Genomic DNA, 20,000 nt, shown 5'->3' with positions numbered 1-20,000 from the left:
CACATCAAATTCACTGTCACATTATATTATGCTATATTACATGAATTATTTCGCCACTCATATTGTAAGCCTTGTTACTACATATGTTTCTATAATACAATTTTTTTGTAATTAGTGTTTCAGCTGTTCAGCCCTGGCAGTACTGTAATTTTGAGTTCAAATTGGTACATAGTTTCCGATTCTGCCTCCAGACGTGAGTGGATTCTTAAGTGTTGACAACTTGTCAGACTTGTAAGAGGGTTACAAGTGTACTTTCTTAAGTGCTGTAGGGAGGCTGAGACAGTCTGGTCCGAGAGTCTAGCTAGTGTTTGTTTTAAAAAGTTTATATGTTAATTTGTGTGTGGTAATGCTAGAAGTGGACAAGCGGGAACTAGCGAGGCGGTCTGGCTCTAATTTTATGTTCCGCTTGGCCTCGGGACTGAGGCTACGGAGCAATGAGCTTTGTACCTTCCTGAGTGGTAAGTACAGTACCGTCAGGTGTGCTAAGTGCTGGTACAGAGTGGTCAGGTGTACTAATTTGAGCCACACACACATTAGCGTTACCGGTGGAGTCCCGCAGGGTTCAGTCCTTGGACCTATACTGTTTCTGATATATGTAAATGATCTCCCAGAGGGAATAGACTCGTTTCTCTTAATGTTTGCTGATGATGCAAAAATTATGAGGAGGATTAAAACAGAGGAAGATAGTAGGAGGCTACAAGATGACCTAGACAGACTGAAGGAATGATCTAATAAATGGCTACAAAACTTCAACCCAAGTAAATGTAAGGTGATGAAACTAGGCGGAGGAAATAGAAGGCCAAACACTGGATACCGAATGGGAGAGGAAGTCCTACGTGAAATGAACAGAGAGAAAGATCTTGGAGTTGATATCACACCAAACCTGTCTCCAGAAGCCCACATAAAAAGAATAACGTCTGCGGCATATGCGAGGCTGGCTAACATCAGAACAGCGTTCAGGAACCTGTGTAAAGAATCATTCAGAATCTTGTACACCACATATGTAAGACCAATCCTGGAGTATGCGGCCCCAGCATGGAGCCCGTACCTTGTCAAGCACAAGACGAAGCTTAAAAAGTTCAGAGTTATGCCACTAGACTAGTCCCAGAACTAAGAGGCATGAGTAATGAGTAAAGGCTGCGTTAACTGCACCTCACGTAGCTGGAAGACAGAAGAGCTCGGGAAGACATGATCACCACATACAAAATTCTCAGGGGAATTAGCAGAGTAGACAAGGATGGATTATTTAACACGGGTGGAACACGCACAAGGGGACACAGGTGGAAGCTGAGTACCCAAATGAGCCACAGGGACATTAGAAGAAACTTTTTCAGTGTCAGAGTGGCTGACAAATGGAATGCATTAGGAAGTGATGTGGTGGAGGCTGACTCCATACACAGTTTCAAATGTAGATATGATAGAGCCCAATAGGCTCAGGAATCTGTACACCAGTTGATTGACAGTTGAGAGGCGGGACCAAAGAGCCAAAGCTCAACCCCCGCAAGCACAACTAAGTGAGTACACACAAAACCGGCGACTACAAACCCGGGATCCTAGAGCCAACGCTCGATCCTGCAGGCACAATAGGCTAGGCGAGTACAACTGAGTACACACCACTGGCCGTGTTTACCCACACACACACCCACATAAAGGCGGTGTGGCCGGTGGTGGTGAGGCGAGCAGGACACCAGGGCGGGGAAAGTGGTGCTGGGGGCTGTGTCTCGGACACGTGCATTGATGAACAGGAGACCAGTCACTGTGGTGGTAGCCGTGACTGGTAGTGGTGGTAGTGGTGGTGGTACTGGTGGTGCATACTTACCCATCTGCATTATTATTATTAACATCTTTATTGACAACATTTAATTACAATTTTGCCTAATCTGAGGGTTTCAATTAAGTCTTATTAAAGTGAGGATAATGCTGGTATTCACTGTCACGCAGGACAGAGGGTCATACACAAGACAATACGTCTAAACTGTAGGCTGAAGCACATATATATATCATGGTTACAATCAATGTTTTAATGTATGGATATGTGAAGACAACTTTCTATTGTGCACTGCTACACAAGGGCAGGGATGGGTTCATAAGTGACGCAGCTTAAAAATAATATAAAATCGTTCTTCATTCTTTAAAATGAACAAGTAAATTTTTGATAAATTGTTAGGATGTGGTCCAGTACACCAGATACAGTGAATTCTTCCTGCTTTCAATTTAAAGAGGCTGTCCTTGTCCATTCACCGCAGTATATTGTATACTGTAATCATGTCCCCTCTGTTTCATTTGTACTCTAGGGTTGAGATCTATTTCCATTAACATATTCCCATAACTTAACCGTCTTAGCTCTGTCACTATTATTCTTTCAAACTTCTGTACTGTTTTGAGTTTGTGTTTATGCTTCACAAGGTGCAGGTTCCCAGGCCGGTACTACAGGTTCCCAGGCCGGTGCTACAGGTTCCCAGGCCGGTGCTACAGGTTCCCAGGCCGGTGCTACAGGTTCCCAGGCCGGTGCTACAGGTTCCCAGGCCGGTACTACAGGTTCCCAGGCCGGTGCTACAGGTTCCCAGGCCGGTGCTACAGGTTCCCAGGCCGGTACTACAGGTTCCCAGGCCGGTACTACAGGTTCCCAGGCCGGTGCTACAGGTTCCCAGGCCGGTGCTACAGGTTCCCAGGCCGGTACTACAGGTTCCCAGGCCGGTACTACAGGTTCCCAGGCCGGTGCTACAGGTTCCCAGGCCGGTGCTACAGGTTCCCAGGCCGGTGCTACAGGTTCCCAGGCCGGTACTACAGGTTCCCAGGCCGGTACTACAGGTTCCCAGGCCGGTACTACAGGTTCCCAGGCCGGTGCTACAGGTTCCCAGGCCGGTGCTACAGGTTCCCAGGCCGGTACTACAGGTTCCCAGGCCGGTGCTACAGGTTCCCAGGCCGGTACTACAGGTTCCCAGGCCGGTACTACAGGTTCCCAGGCCGGTACTACAGGTTCCCAGGCCGGTACTACAGGTTCCCAGGCCGGTGCTACAGGTTCCCAGGCCGGTGCTACAGGTTCCACTATTTGTATAACAAAAGTTGTGTAGATTGCTTTGCAAGAGTTCTATTTTAGGTTCCTAAATATCAGTCTATTGTTCGCCAGCATCCCATATGCTGCCGATGTTATCCCGTTTACGTGTGCCTCTGGTGATAGTTTCGGAATTATATCCATACCTTAATTTGTTTCTGTTTCCTGTAGCTGTCTTTCCCATATGGTGGAGACATCTTATGGTCTCCTTTCTTCCTTTCCCATCTTCATTACCTCACACTTGCTGGGATTGAATTTCAACAACCAGTTGTTTACAGACTCCTGGAGTTTGTGAAGGTCTTCCTTTAACTTTCTCCAGTCCGCCTCTGTTTTTACATTCCACGTCAGTTTTGCGTCATCTGTAAACATTGACACGCATGAACTCGCTCCCTCGTGAAGGTCTTTCACATCAGTTAGGAACAGTTGGGTGTTCTCCCAGTTATCCCAGCCTGTCTCTCCATCTTCAGCATCTTGAGGTTATCTTGAGAGGATTTCGGGGCTTTAGTGTCCCCGCGGCCCGGTCCTCGACCAGGCCTCCACCCCCAGGAAGCAGCCAGTGACAGCTGACTAACACCTAGGTACCTATTTTACTGCTAGGTAACAGGGGCATAGGGTGAAAGAAACTCTGCCCATTGTTTCTCGCCGGCGCCTGGGATCGAACCCAGGACCACAGGATCACAAGTCCAGCGTGCTGTCCGCTCGGCCGACCGGCTCCCTCATCAGTCTTTGATGAAGAAGAGTGTCAGACTAAGAGGAGGACTGAAGACGTTTACAGTCCACAGTGTATAGCACAGAGCTAGAAAATAATTAGAGATGGAGCAGCAATGCAGAAGATGAACAGTGACCACAACACAGCACCCGCAGCATGAGGACACAACACAGCACCTGCAGCATGAGGACACAACACAGCACCTGCAGCATGAGGACCCAACACAGCACCTGCAGCATGAGGACCCAACACAGCACCCGCAGCATGAGGACACAACACAGCACCTGCAGCATGAGGACCCAACACAGCACCTGCAGCATGAGGACCCAACACAGCACCTGCAGCATGAGGACACAACACAGCACCCGCAGCATGAGGACCCAACACAGCACCTGCAGCATGAGGACCCAACACAGCACCCGCAGCATGAGGACACAACACAGCACCTGCAGCATGAGGACCCAACACAGCACCTGCAGCATGAGGACCCAACACAGCACCTGCAGCATGAGGACACAACACAGCACCCGCAGCATGAGGACCCAACACAGCACCTGCAGCATGAGGACCCAACACAGCACCCGCAGCATGAGGACACAACACAGCACCTGCAGCATGAGGACCCAACACAGCACCTGCAGCATGAGGACACAACACAGCACCTGCAGCATGAGGACCCAACACAGCACCCGCAGCATGAGGACACAACACAGCACCTGCAGCATGAGGACCCAACACAGCACCCGCAGCATGAGGACACAACACAGCACCTGCAGCATGAGGACACAACACAGCACCTGCAGCATGAGGACACAACACAGCACCTGCAGCATGAGGACCCGCGGGTTGGTACAAGAGGAAAACAGATGTGCACTTACACAGCATCAGGTGTGGATACCCATGTGTATGGGGAATAAGTATACTTGAACTCCCAGAAGATGAGACGAAATGCCAGTACTGAGGAGAAATGCCCAACAGACTACTGGATCATTATCTAACACAGTGCAAAGCTACAAACCAAATAAGATTTAAACAGAGGTTCAACAGCTCAGTATTAAACACTGAGTGAGACAGTCAGAGCCGTCGGACCCGCGAAGGCATATCTACCTTGAGGTTACCTTGAGGTACTTCCGGGGCTTAGTGTCCCCGCGGCCCGGTCGTCGACCAGGCCTCCTGGTTGCTGGACTTGTCAACCAGGCTGTTGGACGCGGCTGCTCGCAGCCTGATGTATGAATCATAGCCTGGTTGATCCGGTATCCTTTGGAGGTGCTTATCCAGCTCTCTCTTGAACACCGTGAGGGGTCGGCCAGTTATGCCCCTTATGTGTAGTGGAAACGCACTGCCAAAAAAAATAATGCTTTATGACAGTCTGACCAGCATTTTTCCTGCCTTGTTATAATAACCTTGTCGTAATAACCTATGAACCTTGTCAAATATCTCGATCAAATTTGTCAGGCACGACTTTGCCATTCTAAATTCCTGTTGGCATTTTGTTGCAAAGTTTATCCCCAGCTGCTCGGTATCTCAACCTGATTACTTTCTCCAGAGGAAATGTAGATGTTTATCTCTCAGAATGTTTGGTAATATGTTTATTGCTTGTGATGTGTGTCTATGTATGTATTAACACGATGTACTGAACGGGGTGAGAATAGCTTGAGCTACCTTATCCCTTTGTGTGTATTTTACCTCAATAAACTTATTTCAATTTCAATTTCAACTTTCTCCAGCACTTTACTGGGAACACTTGTGAGTGACTCTGCTTGTGAGTGACTCTGCTCTGCGATTTAGTGCCCCTTGTCTGTTCACTTGTCTAAATATTTGGACCATGTTTTACCTATTTCCAGAATTCTACCTCTCTTGTCACGAATATTTTTGTTTATAATTTTAGTTAGCGAATGAGTTCAGTCTTTAGTCTAAGAAAAGTTCCGGATCAGCCGGGCTATGGTGGGTATGTGTGCCTGCGGGCCGCTCCAAGCAACAGCCTGGTGGGCCAGACAAGTCGAGTCTGGCCTCAGGCCGGGCTTGGGGAGTAGAAGAACTCCCAGAACCCCATCAACCAGGTATCAACCAGGTTAATGGCGCGGTGGCTCTGTAGCCTCCGTCAGCAGCCTTGGTAATATTAATGTTTAGGCTCTTAGTGATTTCATTCTTATTTGATTGTCTCTCCTGTTGCTGCTGGAACTTCCTTCCTAGTCCAGCAGCGCTCTTATCTCTTCACGCTCCTTCATATCCTCATGTTTTTGTGTATTATCTCTTGATACGCCTTTTGAAGTTTGGTTAAGTTCTGCTCCTTTATTATTATTTGTTTACATCCTCACTGATACGGTCGTGTAATGGTGTTACTGGTGCCGTGAGTGGTGCCGTGAGTGGTGGGCGGTTGGTGGCACTCCTCCAGGTCGTCCAGCGCTCGTGCTGACCACCACGTGCTCTGGTGCAGGTCGTCCAGCGCTCGTGCTGACCACCACGTGCTCTGGTGCAGGTCGTCCAGCGCTCGTGCTGACCACCACGTGCTCTGGTCCAGGTCGTCCAGCGCTCGTGCTGACCACCATGAGCTCTGGTCCAGGTCGTCCAGCGCTCGTGCTGACCACCACGTGCTCTGGTGCAGGTCGTCCAGCGCTCGTGCTGACCACCACGTGCTCTGGTCCAGGTCGTCCAGCGCTCGTGCTGACCACCACGAGCTCTGGTCCAGGTCGTCCAGCGCTCGTGCTGACCACCACGTGCTCTGGTGCAGGTCGTCCAGCGCTCGTGCTGACCACCACGTGCTCTGGTGCAGGTCGTCCAGCGCTCGTGCTGACCACCACGTGCTCTGGTCCAGGTCGTCCAGCGCTCGTGCTGACCACCACGAGCTCTGGTCCAGGTCGTCCAGCGCTCGTGCTGACCACCACGTGCTCTGGTGCAGGTCGTCCAGCGCTCGTGCTGACCACCACGTGCTCTGGTGCACGGGTCGTGCCATCACTCCGGCCTTTTCGTCTTCAATTCACAAAATATTTTATAGCACTGGGAAAGGGGCCAAGATAAGGATTTGGGACGGGACGGGACGGGGGGCCAAAGGAATGGAGCCCAACCATTTGGACGGTCGGGGATTGAACGCTGACCTGCAAGAAGCGAGACCGTCGCTCTACCGTCCAGCCTAAGTGGTGGACTGCATTTCTTGGAGGTAAACCCTAGTAGGTGATTGGTATATCAATCTTACATTCCCTCCAGGTCATCTGTGCCGTCTCTCTCAGTGTTCACCCGTGTTTACTCTACATAAAATGTTTGCATCATTTGCTCCGATCAACTAGAATTGATGGTGTGTTGTGAGAGCAAGAGATGAAGTGGACGAGACACACACAGAGATCACACTAACGTGATGCATCAAATGAACAAATTCACAAGGGCCGTGACGAGGATCCTTGTGGATTTGTTCAAGTGGACGAGGTCCAGGAGTTGACCTGCGGGACTCCGCTGGTACTGCTGGTCACCCTCATTACTGTTCCCTCACAGTGACTGTGTGATGTCCAGTACGTCAGGTCGTCTTGATCAGCCTCCCTGACGTCCCTCCCACGTGTGAACTGGTCTCATGTGGGCCACCGTGTCAGAGACCGCCGACATATAGCAAGTATGCAGTCTGCTCACCCTTCCCTCTCTCTTGTTTGATCTCTGTTGCCGTGTGTGTGTGTGTGTGTGTGTGTGTGTGTGTGTGTGTGTGTGTGTGTGTGTACTCACCTAGTTTTATTTGAGGGGGTTGAGCTCTGGCTCTTTGGTCCCGCCTCTCAACCGTCAATCAACAGGTGTACAGATTCCTGAGCCTTTTGGGCTCTATCATATCTACCCTGGAAACTGTGTATGGAGTCAGCCTCCAGTCAGTGTGTGTGAGTGTACTCACCTAGACGTACTGTTCTAGATGTTCTTACCTATCTGTGCTTGAAGGGTCAATCATGGGCTTCTCAACACTGTGCTGACGCCTCTGATGACACAGACCTCGAGTATTTACTCTCATAGTTACATTTAAAGTCCGTGTATTAAGTAAGCCTGAGCCCCACGCTGTGCGGGGGCTGGCGGACGAGGGGAATGAACTGATGGTGGAGGTGAGAAGCTCCTTGTTGCTACTCAGAACGAAATGTCCATGTAGCACGGGCTATGGTGAGCCCGTAAAGAATCCCTCCTTTCTTCCTCGCCTTTTAGAGCAGGTTTGAGAAAGCACTAGACCATGGAGGTCTGGTGCTCTATCACGAGGCATCAAACAGTGACTAGAAGATACGGATCACTATCTACCACAAGAGTAAGAAAATAGTCAAATTGCTTGTGTGTGTTCCCTTGGGGACTGTCCCTCCAGTGTTCTCAAGCTCTACACGGGACCACATGCAGGCGAGGAGTCACAGTAACGTGGCTGAAGTATGTTGACCAGACCACACACTAGAAGGTGAAGGGACGACGACGTTTCGGTCCGTCCTGGACCATTCTCAAGTCGACTTGAGAATGGTCCAGGACGGACCGAAACGTCGTCGTCCCTTCACCGTCTAGTGTGTGGTCTGGTCAACACGGGACCCCAACTTAAGAGAGTCTGGGAATACAGAAAGATCAGAACCTCATTAAGTACCTCGTCGTCTCTAGTTCTAACGAAGTCGTCAGGAGCGAGTCATCCTGCCCAGCGACAATGAAGAATGAGACACAGCAGAAGCATTTCACATCAAACATCTTGATACAATCAGCAGCAGTCGCTTCACACCGATGTATGATCCTCTGTCAACACAATCATCACAGAACTGCCAGTTTCCACCCTCCGCTCTCCGCCCCAGTCGACCAATGAGAGCACAGGTCCACGTTAACTGTCTCATCAAGGTAACCATTTCTCTTATCACAGCTGCCTGGACAATGTACTTCTCTTGTTTTGTGATAACTTCACCCCCCCCCCTTCACCGTCTCCTGCCTCTGAAGATGCTAGGCTAAAATCTAGTCAAACAGATCAGCTACATTGAAGGTGTAAAATTAACTTTGGAGAGTTAAATTTCCAACTTCCTTCCCAAGTGTAATACAACGTAAGAAAGGTGGAGAAGATGAGTGCCGGAATCATTGAGACAGCCCATCAGTTATGTATAGTCACACACACACACAGTGGCAGTGATGTGGTGGAGGCTGACTCCATACACAGTTTTAAATGTAGATATGATAGAGCCCAATAGGCTCAGGAACCTGTACACCAGTTGATTGACAGTTGAGAGGCGGGACCAAAGAGCCAGAGCTCAACCCCCGCAAACACAACTAGATGAATACACACAATATATATATATATATATATATATATATATATATATATATATATATATATATATATATATATTTCATTTTGTTGTAATTGGTCTTGTGTAAGAGTGGTGGTGGTACTTTTTCAGTGAAGAGACCACAACAAAAGAATGATATTGTCCACTGTAAGTCACTCAACCACAGGCAAATATAAAAGAAATTACCAGTTATTGTTGAGAAAGACGCAGTTTGATACTTTGTTCCTGGTGACGGATGTGTTGATGGAGAGAGAGAGAGAGAGCGAGAGAGCGAGAGAGCGAGAGAGAGAGAGAGCGAGAGAGAGAGAGAGAGAGAGAGAGAGCGAGAGAGCGAGAGAGAGCGAGAGAGAGAGAGAGAGAGAGAGAGAGAGAGAGAGAGAGAGAGAGAGAGAGAGAGAGAGAGAGAGAGAGAGAGAGCACAGCGCTTTCTCTCACAGCATTAGCAGCAGTCTCGCGGGTACTGTGGGAAATGCTATGATGAAATGGAATCACGTAAACATTCCGTGATTATACTCAAGATGCTGAGACGAGGAGGAAGGCAGGCGGTGTGGGGGAGGAAGTGAGAGTGACGTACACCTCCACACGGACGCTCACCACTCAGATATGAGATGAAGAACTAATGCGACAAATTGCTGTAATGTGAGTCACATTGACAATTACAGCCGGATGAAGATTTCGCGACTGTGAAAGCTGCGTCACCGAGAGCCAGCGAGGCTTTGGTCTAAGGGAAGTGGGGTAGTAAGGCAGCCAGTATGGGCAAGTGGGAATGGAGAAGCTTGTCTTGGGCAAGTGGGAATGGAGAAGCTTGTCTTGGGCAAGTGGGAATGGAGAAGCTTGTCTTAGGGAAGTGGGGAATGGAGAAGCTTGTCTTAGGGAAGTGGGGAATGGGGAAGCTTGTCTTAGGGAAGTGGGGAATGGAGAAGCTTGTCTTAGGGAAGTGGGGAATGGGGAAGCTTGTCTTAGGGAAGTGGGGAATGGAGAAGCTTGTCTTAGGGAAGTGGGAATGGGGAAGCTTGTCTTAGGGAAGTGGGGAATGGGGAAGCTTGTCTTAGGGAAGTGGGGAATGGAGAAGCTTGTCAGGTTAATGGGAACTGTCAGCTATTTAGAGTCGTCTTCAGCGTCGTGGAGCCGGGAAGTGTGTAGGACACAGCACTTCATATTAACTAATATATCGTTTAAATTTGGTTTATTGTTATTTGTACTTGGTTGAACTCATCACCACCACTACCACCACCACCACCACCACTACCACCCCAACCACTACCACAACAACAAGAGCATCAGACACTGACACTTGGGGGGTCCCCACTAACATCTCTTAGAGGAAGACACAAAATTTGTCCCTCTATAATTCTGACCGGCACCCACCCAGCCTGGATGGTCTGTCAGTCCTCCGAGCCTGGATAGTCAGGGGGGGGGGAGGGGAGGGTAGTCGAACCAATGTCAACAATGAGAACATATAACCACGCAGCAGCAGACAATGGCGGCCATCTTGGCGGCCGTGTTATTATTGTTAAGTTTTGTATTTAATTTTATCCTTCAACATCCGGTGCGACCGTTGGCCAGAGAGCGCCAAACTTTGTTATTGTCCAGTGCCGCCGCGGCCTTCGTCGGCCACGGGAGTGTTCCTTGTGGCTCCTCGCGTGGCTACCGTGGCCGCTGGTGGTAGACCTCATACCTGGGGCTACTGAGCACCGCAGTAAGGCTAGATGGGGGCTACTGAGCACCGCAGTAAGGCTAAGAGATGGGGCTACTGAGCACCGCAGTAAGGCTAGATGGGGGCTACTGAGCACCGCAGTAAGGCTAGATGGGGGCTACTGAGCACCACAGTAAGGCTGGATGAGGGGCTACTGAGCACCACAGTGAGGCTAGATGGGGGCTACTGAGCACCGCAGTAAGGCTAGATGGGGGGCAACTGAGCACCACAGTAAGGCTTGAGGAGGGGCTACTGAGCACCGCAGTAAGGCTAGATGGGGGCTACTGAGCACCACAGTAAGGCTAGGAGATGAGAATACTGAGCACCGCAGTAAGGCTAGATGAGGGGCTACTGAGCACCACAGTAAGGCTAGATGGGGGCTACTGAGCACCGCAGTAAGGCTAGATGGGGGCTACTGAGCACCACAGTAAGGCTAGATGGGGGCTACTGAGCACCACAGTAAGGCTAGATGGGGCTACTGAGCACCGCAGTAAGGCTAGGAGATGTGGCTACTGAGCACCGCAGTAAGGCTAGATGAGGGCTACTGAGCACCACAGTAAGGCTAGATGGGGGCTACTGAGCACCACAGTAAGGGTAGGAGATGGGGCTACTGAGCACCACAGTGAGGCTAGATGGGGGCTACTGAGCACCACAGTAAGGCTAGATGAGGGCTACTGAGCACCGCAGTAAGGCTAGATGGGGGCTATTGAGCACCGCAGTAAGGCTAGGAGATGTGGCTACTGAGCACCGCAGTAAGGCTAGATGAGGGCTACTGAGCACCGCAGTAAGGCTAGATGGGGGCTACTGAGCACCACAGTAAGGGTAGGAGATGGGGCTACTGAGCACCGCAGTAAGGCTAGATGGGGCTACTGAGCACCACAGTAAGGCTAGATGAGGGCTACTGAGCACCGCAGTAAGGCTAGATGGGGGCTACTGAGCACCGCAGTAAGGCTAGATGAGGGCTACTGAGCACCGCAGTAAGGCTAGGAGATGGGGCTACTGAGCACCGCAGTAAGGCTAGATGAGGGCTACTGAGCACCACAGTAAGGCTAGGAGATGGGGCTACTGAGCACCGCAGTAAGGCTAGATGGGGGCTACTGAGCACCGCAGTAAGGCTAGATGGGGGCTACTGAGCACCACAGTAAGGCTAGATGGGGGCTACTGAGCACCACAGTAAGGCTAGATGGGGGCTACTGAGCACCGCAGTAAGGCTAGATGGGGGCTACTGAGCACCGCAGTAAGGCTAGATGGGGGCTACTAATAACTGCAGTAAGGCTAGATGAGGGCTACTGAGCACCGCAGTAAGGCTAGATGGGGGCTACTGAGCACCGCAGTAAGGCTAGGAGATGGGGCTACTGAGCACCACAGTAAGGCTAGATGAGGGCTACTGAGCACCGCAGTAAGGCTAGATGGGGGCTACTGGGCACCGCAGTAAGGCTAGGAGATGGGGCTACTGAGCACCGCAGTAAGGCTAGATGAGGGCTACTGAGCACCGCAGTAAGGCTAGATGGAGGCTACTGGGCACCGCAGTAAGGCTAGATGGAGGCTACTGAGCACCGCAGTAAGGCTAGATGAGGGGCTACTGAGCACCGCAGTAAGGCTAGATGGGGGCTACTGAGCACCGCAGTAAGGCTAGATGGGGGCTACTGAGCACCACAGCAAGGCTAGATGAGTGCTACTGAGCACCACAGTAAGGCTAGATGGGGGCTACTGAGCACCGCAGTAAGGCTAGGAGATGAGACTACTGAGCACCGCAGTAAGGCTAGATGAGGGCTACTGAGCACCGCAGTAAGGCTAGATGGGGGCTACTGAGCACCGCAGTAAGGCTAGATGAGGGCTACTGAGCACCGCAGTAAGGCTAGATGAGGGCTACTGAGCACCGCAGTAAGGCTAGATGAGGGCTACTGAGCACCACAGTAAGGCTAGATGAGGGCTACTGAGCACCGCAGTAAGGCTAGATGGAGGCTACTGAGCACCGCAGTAAGGCTAGATGAGGGCTACTGAGCACCGCAGTAAGGCTAGATGGGGGCTACTGAGCACCGCAGTAAGGCTAGGAGATGGGGCTACTGAGCACCGCAGTAAGGCTAGATGAGGGCTACTGAGCACCGCAGTAAGGCTAGATGGAGGCTACTGAGCACCGCAGTAAGGCTAGATGGAGGCTACTGAGCACCGCAGTAAGGCTAGATGAGGGGCTACTGAGCACCGCAGTAAGGCTAGATGGGGGCTACTGAGCACCGCAGTAAGGCTAGATGGGGGCTACTGAGCACCACAGCAAGGCTAGATGAGGGCTACTGAGCACCACAGTAAGGCTAGATGGGGGCTACTGAGCACCGCAGTAAGGCTAGGAGATGAGACTACTGAGCACCGCAGTAAGGCTAGATGAGGGCTACTGAGCACCGCAGTAAGGCTAGATGGGGGCTACTGAGCACCGCAGTAAGGCTAGATGAGGGCTACTGAGCACCGCAGTAAGGCTAGATGGAGGCTACTGAGCACCGCAGTAAGGCTAGATGAGGGCTACTGAGCACCGCAGTAAGGCTAGATGGAGGCTACTGAGCACCGCAGTAAGGCTAGATGGAGGCTACTGAGCACCGCAGTAAGGCTAGATGGGGCTACTGAGCACCGCAGTAAGGCTAGATGAGGGCTACTGAGCACCGCAGTAAGGCTAGATGGGGGCTACTGAGCACCACAGTAAGGCTAGGTGGGGGCTACTGAGCACCACAATAAGGCTCGTGGAACAGAACTATAAACATTCTCAAAGATGTTTCTAGCTTCATGGTGTATATACACTTATAGTTTACTTAAGGTCTGGACAATATTCAGGACTACAGTATACTTGAGGTCAGTAAGGTGTTGTGGTGACCTTAATAACCCTCCAGACCTTGATATCCCTTAACCCCAACACTCAACACAAGGAATTGTTTCAGCAATTTGATCAGACAATGCCAATGAATTTTCCGTTACTTGAGATCTTATCCTTGCTGTATGTTGAAAGATAATTTTCCTGTTTCATATTCCCAAGAAAAAATTTCATTGTGTGATGCAAGACAAAATTTCCTGTTATTTATTCTATTAACTTCTGTTATCTCTTCATTTATTTGATTGAATTTGTCAACAATTTGTATGTAAAAAAAATTCTAATTACAGACTTGTGTGGCCAGTTTCAGTCCGTGTGATCATGTTCTATGCTGTCTTATGCTGGAAATGTCAAATTTATCAGTCTAATCAATTTTACTGAAAACTTACATGTCGCTATTATGTGTACTCACCTAATTGTGCTTGCGGGGGTTGAGCTCTGGCTCTTTGGTCCCGCCTCTCAACTGTCAATCAACAGGTGTACAGGTTCCTGAGCCTACTGGGCTCTATCATATATACACTTGAAACTGTGTATGGAGTCAGCCTCCACCACATCACTGCCTAATGCATTCCATTTGTCTACTACTCTGACACTGAAAAAGTTCTTTCTAACATCTCTGTGGCTCATTTGGGCACTCAGTTTCCACCTATGTCCCCTAGTGCGTGTTCCCCTTGTGTTAAATAGCCTGTCTTTATCTACCCTGTCAATTCCCTTGAGAATCTTGAATGTCATGATCATGTGTGTGATACCGGATGAGTGTACACAAAGAGCATGTTTGGGTGGAGGAGAAGTTGAGCGTGGGAGACAAGGCCGATGAAGAAGGTGAGAGGTGAGAGAGAGAGAGAGAGAGAGAGAGAGAGAGAGAGAGAGAGAGAGAGAGAGAGAGAGAGAGAGAGAGAGAGAGAGAGAGAGAGAGAGAGAGAGAGAGGGGGGGGCTGAAAGACAGAGGAAGAGTGTGGAAACAGACAATCAGGACACGAGTACTGAGAGAGAAACCAGTGTGTGAGAGACAGACAGAGAACAGGAAAAGATTTCGGGAGTATGAGGAAGTAAGAGTTAGTATGAGGGTGTATGAGGAAGTAAGAGTTAGTATGAGGGTGTATGAGGAGGTAAGAGTTAGTATGAGGGTGTATGAGGAAGTAAGAGTTAGTATGAGGGTGTATGAGGAGGTAAGAGTTAGTATGAGGGTGTATGAGGAGGTAAGAGTTAGTATGAGGGTGTATGAGGAGGTAAGATAATTATCAAGAGAAAGGATTAAACCAGAATGACTATAAAGAGGAGAAATGGAAGGGACAAGGAAGGGAAAGGAGGCTGTGAGGGGCTCACGGCTCCCATTACCATCCCACCAAGTGGAATTTTGTGTCGAGAAATAAATCAACACGAAACAATGGATAAATATTGGATAAGTTTAGATATAGGAAAGACCTGGGTAAATACTGGTTTGTTGGATGATTTGTGGAACAGATTACTGGGTAACGTAATATACATGAAGATCACTTGTTTGTTTCAAGCGTAGGTTATACATATAAGAATGAGTTTGGGTGGAAATAAATAGGAGCTGTCACGTATAGGCCAATAGGCCTTCTGCAGTTTCCTTAATTCTTGTGGGGTAGAACAGTGACTCACTGGCAGAGACATGTTGCAACGGAGTGGTGGGCTGTGACGAAGGTTAGGCGGTGATGGGGAAGGAGCTGTGAAGGGAAGGGAAGAGAAGGGAAGCCTCCCTATCACCGACTACAAGACATTTATGAAGATGAGAGCAATGTTTAACTCATTGCCCCGTCTACCAGCCATGTTGTACCTGTTACCTTATTACTTTACTCTTCTGACGGTCAAGTTCTTCCTCGAGTCTGGCCTTAACGTTGTGGATGGAGGCGGCTTCTACAACGTCTTCCAGGAAGGGTTCGAGTATTTCCTTACATTCCTTCAGCTTATTTGGGCTTTCAGCGTCCACCTGTTTGTCCTATTTTCTCTCAATTTAAGGACGATGTCCAGCTTTTCTATTTCCCTTCAGTATCTTGTATGTTGTAATCATTTCTGCCACTCATTAGCTGCTTATTTAACAGTGACTACTGGCGGGGACGTGAGCAACACTACCCAGGGAGCCGGTCGGCCGAGCGGACAGCACGCTGGACTTGTGATCCTGTGGTCCTGGGTTCTATCCCAGGCGCCGGCGAGAAACAATGGGCAGAGTTTCTTTCACCCTATGCCCCTGTTACCTAACAGTAAAATAGGTACCTGGGTGTTAGTCAGCTGTCACGGGCTGCTTCCTGGGGGTGGAGGCCTGGTCGAGGACCGGGCCGCGGGGACACTAAAAGCCCCGAAATCATCTCAAGATAACCTCAAGATAACCCAACCCTTGGGCTTATCCCGCTCCTTCATTACTGCCGCGTTGAAATTTCCTGTTCTCTGCCTATCCCTTCGTTCCTGTGTCTATCCCTTACCCTATCCCTATTTCGTTCGCTTCTTTGTATATCTGTCCGGAATACCGCTTGTATGGTCGTATAGTTGTTCGTTAATATGTTGGTATTTGTCCGAATGTCTGTCTGTTTATCAGGTATAAAGCAAGTGCGTCTGAATGTGTCCGTCTGTTATGGTCTTACGACAGTTCGTCCGTCCACTTGTTCGAACACCGACTCGTCCTCTGTCCACACCTCGCCTGGGACGGGACGAACACCGCCTTCCAGGAAGGGTAAGACTTAACGGTAAGACATTCCTCGCCGCCTGTCCCACACCGTCACCCATCAACCGTCCCTCATTCCGTCCATTCCGTCCCATTCCGTCCATTCCGTCCCATTCCGTCCATTCCGTCCCATTCCGTCCATTCCGTCCCATTCCGTCTATTCCGTCCCATTCCGTCCATTCCGTCCCATTCCGTCCATTCCGTCCCATTCCGTCCATTCCGTCCCATTCCGTCCATTCCGTCCCATTCCGTCCATTCCGTCCCATTCCGTCCCATTCCGTCCCTCACCACCACCCGTCCCGCCCCGTCACCACCTTCCGTCCCACACTATATGACCCTCTTATATATTGGATTTATATATGTTTATATATATTTATCTTGAAAAATCATGTATAAAGCGAATGTGTTTTAAAGTGTTTTATAGTTTTTCGTAATATGTGAATGGCGGATGTTGTTGTGGCAGGTGTTGGTGGGTGCTTGTTGCAGGTGTTGGTGGGTGCTTGTGGCAGGTGTTGGTGGGTGCTTGTGGCAGGTGTTGGTGGGTGCTTGTGGCAGGTGTTGGTGGGTGCTTGTGGCAGGTGTTGATGGGTGCTTGTGGCAGGTGTTGGTGGGTGCTTGTGGCAGGTGTTGGTGGGTGCTTGTGGCAGGTGTTGGTGGGTGCTTGTGGCAGGTGTTGGTGGGTGCTTGTGGCAGGTGTTGGTGGGTGCTTGTGGCAGGTGTTGGTGGGTGCTTGTGGCAGGTGTTGGTGGGTGCTTGTGGCAGGTGTTGATGGGTGCTTGTGGCAGGTGTTGGTGGGTGCTTGTGGCAGGTGTTGGTGGGTGCTTGTGGGAGGTGTTGGTGGGTGCTTGTGGCAGGTGTTGGTGGGTGCTTGTGGCAGGTGTTGGTGGGTGCTTGTGGCAGGTGTTGGTGGGTGCTTGTGGCAGGTGTTGATGGGTGCTTGTGGCAGGTGTTGGTGGGTGCTTGTGGCAGGTGTTGGTGGGTGCTTGTGGGAGGTGTTGGTGGGTGCTTGTGGCAGGTGTTGGTGGGTGCTTGTGGCAGGTGTTGGTGGGTGCTTGTGGCAGGTGTTGGTGGGTGCTTGTGGCAGGTGTTGGTGGGTGCTTGTGGCAGGTGTTGATGACTGCTTGTGGCAGGTGTTGGTGGGTGCTTGTGGCAGGTGTTGATGGCTGCTTGTGGCAGGTGTTGGTGGCTGCTTGTGGCAGGTGTTGATGACTGCTTGTGGCAGGTGTTGGTGGGTGCTTGTGGGAGGTGTTGATGACTGCTTGTGGCAGGTGTTGGTGGGTGCTTGTGGCAGGTGTTGATGACTGCTTGTGGGAGGTGTTGATGACTGCTTGTGGCAGGTGTTGATGGCTGCTTGTGCCAGATGTTGACAGTTCCTTGTGCCAGGTGTTGACAGTTCCTTGTGGCAGGTGTTGAGGGTTGCCAGATGGTGATGGCTTGAGGTCCTCAACACCGGCTCCCACCACACGTGGACAGGTATTTTGAGTATACATCTAAGTATACACCTAAGTACATTGAGTGTACCCTAAGTGTACCTCTGCTTCTCGGTGTATATATGGGAGTCTAGTCCTAGAGTATGTTCAGGACTATGGTATACTTCCTGGTTGGTCAACAGGCAACTTGTGGCGGCCTTAATAACCCATTAGAAGTTATGTAAATTGTCATCCACACTTTCGCGGATATAAACATTTCATTCACCTGGGCTGTGTGGGTCTCGAACCCTCTACTCCACGCGTGTGAGGCCGACGCTCTATCGACTGGTCTATTTACCAACCCGTCCTCGACTCAAGTCCATTCCATCCAGCGGTCAACCCCACAGACGCATTCATAAATTTTAACATGCTGTTCATTCAAAACGGAAATTTCCTCAAATATGAATTAATAAAATTTGTAATTAAAAATTTATTTAAATAAATGTAATTTATTTATTTCAATAAAACTTTATTTTTTAATTAAATTTAATTTTAATTAATTTTAAAATTAATGCAAATTTCAAGTACGACGATTTTTGGCCTTAGGTTTAGTATACGTCAAAATGCGACGTTCTGTTAGGAGGAGGAGTAGTAGTACCATCCACCATCTTATCTTCTTGAGGTTATCTTGAGATGATTTCGGGGCTTTAGTGTCCCCGCGGCCCGGTCCTCGACCAGGCCTCCACCCCCAGGAAGCAGCCCGTGACAGCTGACTAACTCCCAGGTACCTATTTACTGCTAGGTAACAGGGGCATTCAGGGTGAAAGAAACTTTGCCCATTTGTTTCTGCCTCGTGCGGGAATCGAACCCGCGCCACAGAATTACGAGTCCTGCGCGCTATCCACCAGGCTACGAGGTCCCTGACCCCAACTACTGCTCCAAGACAACCCTTCCAAACCACCACTAAAAGCACTACGGGCTCACCATAGCCCGTGCTACTTGGAACTTTGTTCCAGGTAGCGAATCTTTAACAACAACAACATCACCACTCCCCCAACCATCCAATGGGCTTGTTTGTGGAGCTTTTGATTGTTTTCGTGTGTTTGTTTCTGTGTGCTTTTTCCTTGTTCTTGCTGACAGCTGGTGAACTTAATACTTATAATTACTACGACCAATTACGCTCACTGTGTCTTGTAATCTGATGTTCTCCCTTCCACATGCTGCTGTGTTTACCAGCGTCCTGCGGGGCGTTGACAGTTGCAGGAGTGTACTTAGCTAGTTGTGCTGGGGGGGTTGAGCTCTGGCTCTTTGGTCCCGCCTCTCAGCTGTCAATCAACAGGTGTACAGATTCCTGAGCCTACTGGGCTCTATCATATCTACATTTGAAACTGTGTATGGAGTCAGCCTCCACCACATCACTTCCTAATGCATTCCATTTGTCAACCACTCTGACACTATAAAAGTTCTTTCTAATATCTCTGTGGCTCATTTGGGCGCTCAGTTTCCACCTGAGTCCCCTTGTGCGTGTGCCCCTTGTGTTAAATAGCCTGTCTTTATCTACCCTACCAATTCCCTTGAGAATCTTGAATGTGGTGCTCATGTCCCCTCTAACTCTTCTGTCTTCCAGCGACGTGAGGTTTAATTCCCGTAGTCTCTCCTCTTAGCTCATACCTCTCAGCTCGGGTACTAGTCTGGTGGCAAACCTTTGAACCTTTTCCAGTTTAGTCTTATCCTTGACTAGATATGGACTCCATGCTGGGGCTGCATACTCCAGGATTGGCCTGATATATGTGGTATACAAAGTTCTGAATGGTTCTTTACACAAGTTTCTGAATGCCGTTCGTATGTTGGCCAGCCTGGCATATGACGCTGATGTTATCCGCTTGATATGTGCTGCAGGAGACAGGTCTGGCGTGATATCAACCCCCAAGTCTTTTTCTTTCTCTGACTCCTGAAGAATTTCCTCTCCCAGATGGTGTACAGGTTCCTGAGCCTACTGGGCTCTATCATATCTACACTTGAAACTGTGTATGGAGTCAGCCTCCACCACATCACTGCCTAATGCATTCTACCTATTAACTACTCTGACACTGAAAAAGTTCTGTCCGTGTGTGTGTGTGTGTGTGTGTGTGTGTGTGTGTGTGTGTGTGTGTGTGTGTGTGTGTGTGTGTGTGTGTGTGTGTGTGTGTGTGTGCGCGCGCGCGCGCGCGCAGGTGTTGTGGCTGTGGTTCAAGGAACACATGTGGGGGGGGGAAGAGGGAAGGCGGAGGGTAGGGGGGGGGAAGAGGGAAGGCGGAGGGTAGGGGGGGGGAAGAGGGAAGGCGGAGGGA

The 20,000-nt window shown here is 49.9% G+C and overlaps 1 protein-coding gene across 1 annotated transcript in view; it reads left to right on the top strand.

Moving 5' to 3' along the window:
* Window positions 1-4,681, top strand: part of LOC138363355 (uncharacterized) — a 12,174-nt gene extending 7,493 nt beyond the window's left edge. The window contains exons 4-7 of the mRNA XM_069322384.1: window positions 124-193; window positions 354-458; window positions 2,407-3,029; window positions 3,920-4,681. Of these exons, the coding sequence (XP_069178485.1) occupies window positions 124-193; window positions 354-458; window positions 2,407-3,029; window positions 3,920-4,681 (1,560 nt within the window). The remainder of the gene's footprint in view (window positions 1-123; window positions 194-353; window positions 459-2,406; window positions 3,030-3,919) is intronic.
* Window positions 4,682-20,000: the final 15,319 nt, after the last annotated feature.

This window comes from Procambarus clarkii, chromosome 10, assembly GCF_040958095.1.
Source record: "Procambarus clarkii isolate CNS0578487 chromosome 10, FALCON_Pclarkii_2.0, whole genome shotgun sequence".
NCBI classification, from domain to species: Eukaryota; Metazoa; Arthropoda; class Malacostraca; order Decapoda; family Cambaridae; genus Procambarus; species Procambarus clarkii.
This window is presented reverse-complemented; position numbering and strand designations above follow the sequence as displayed.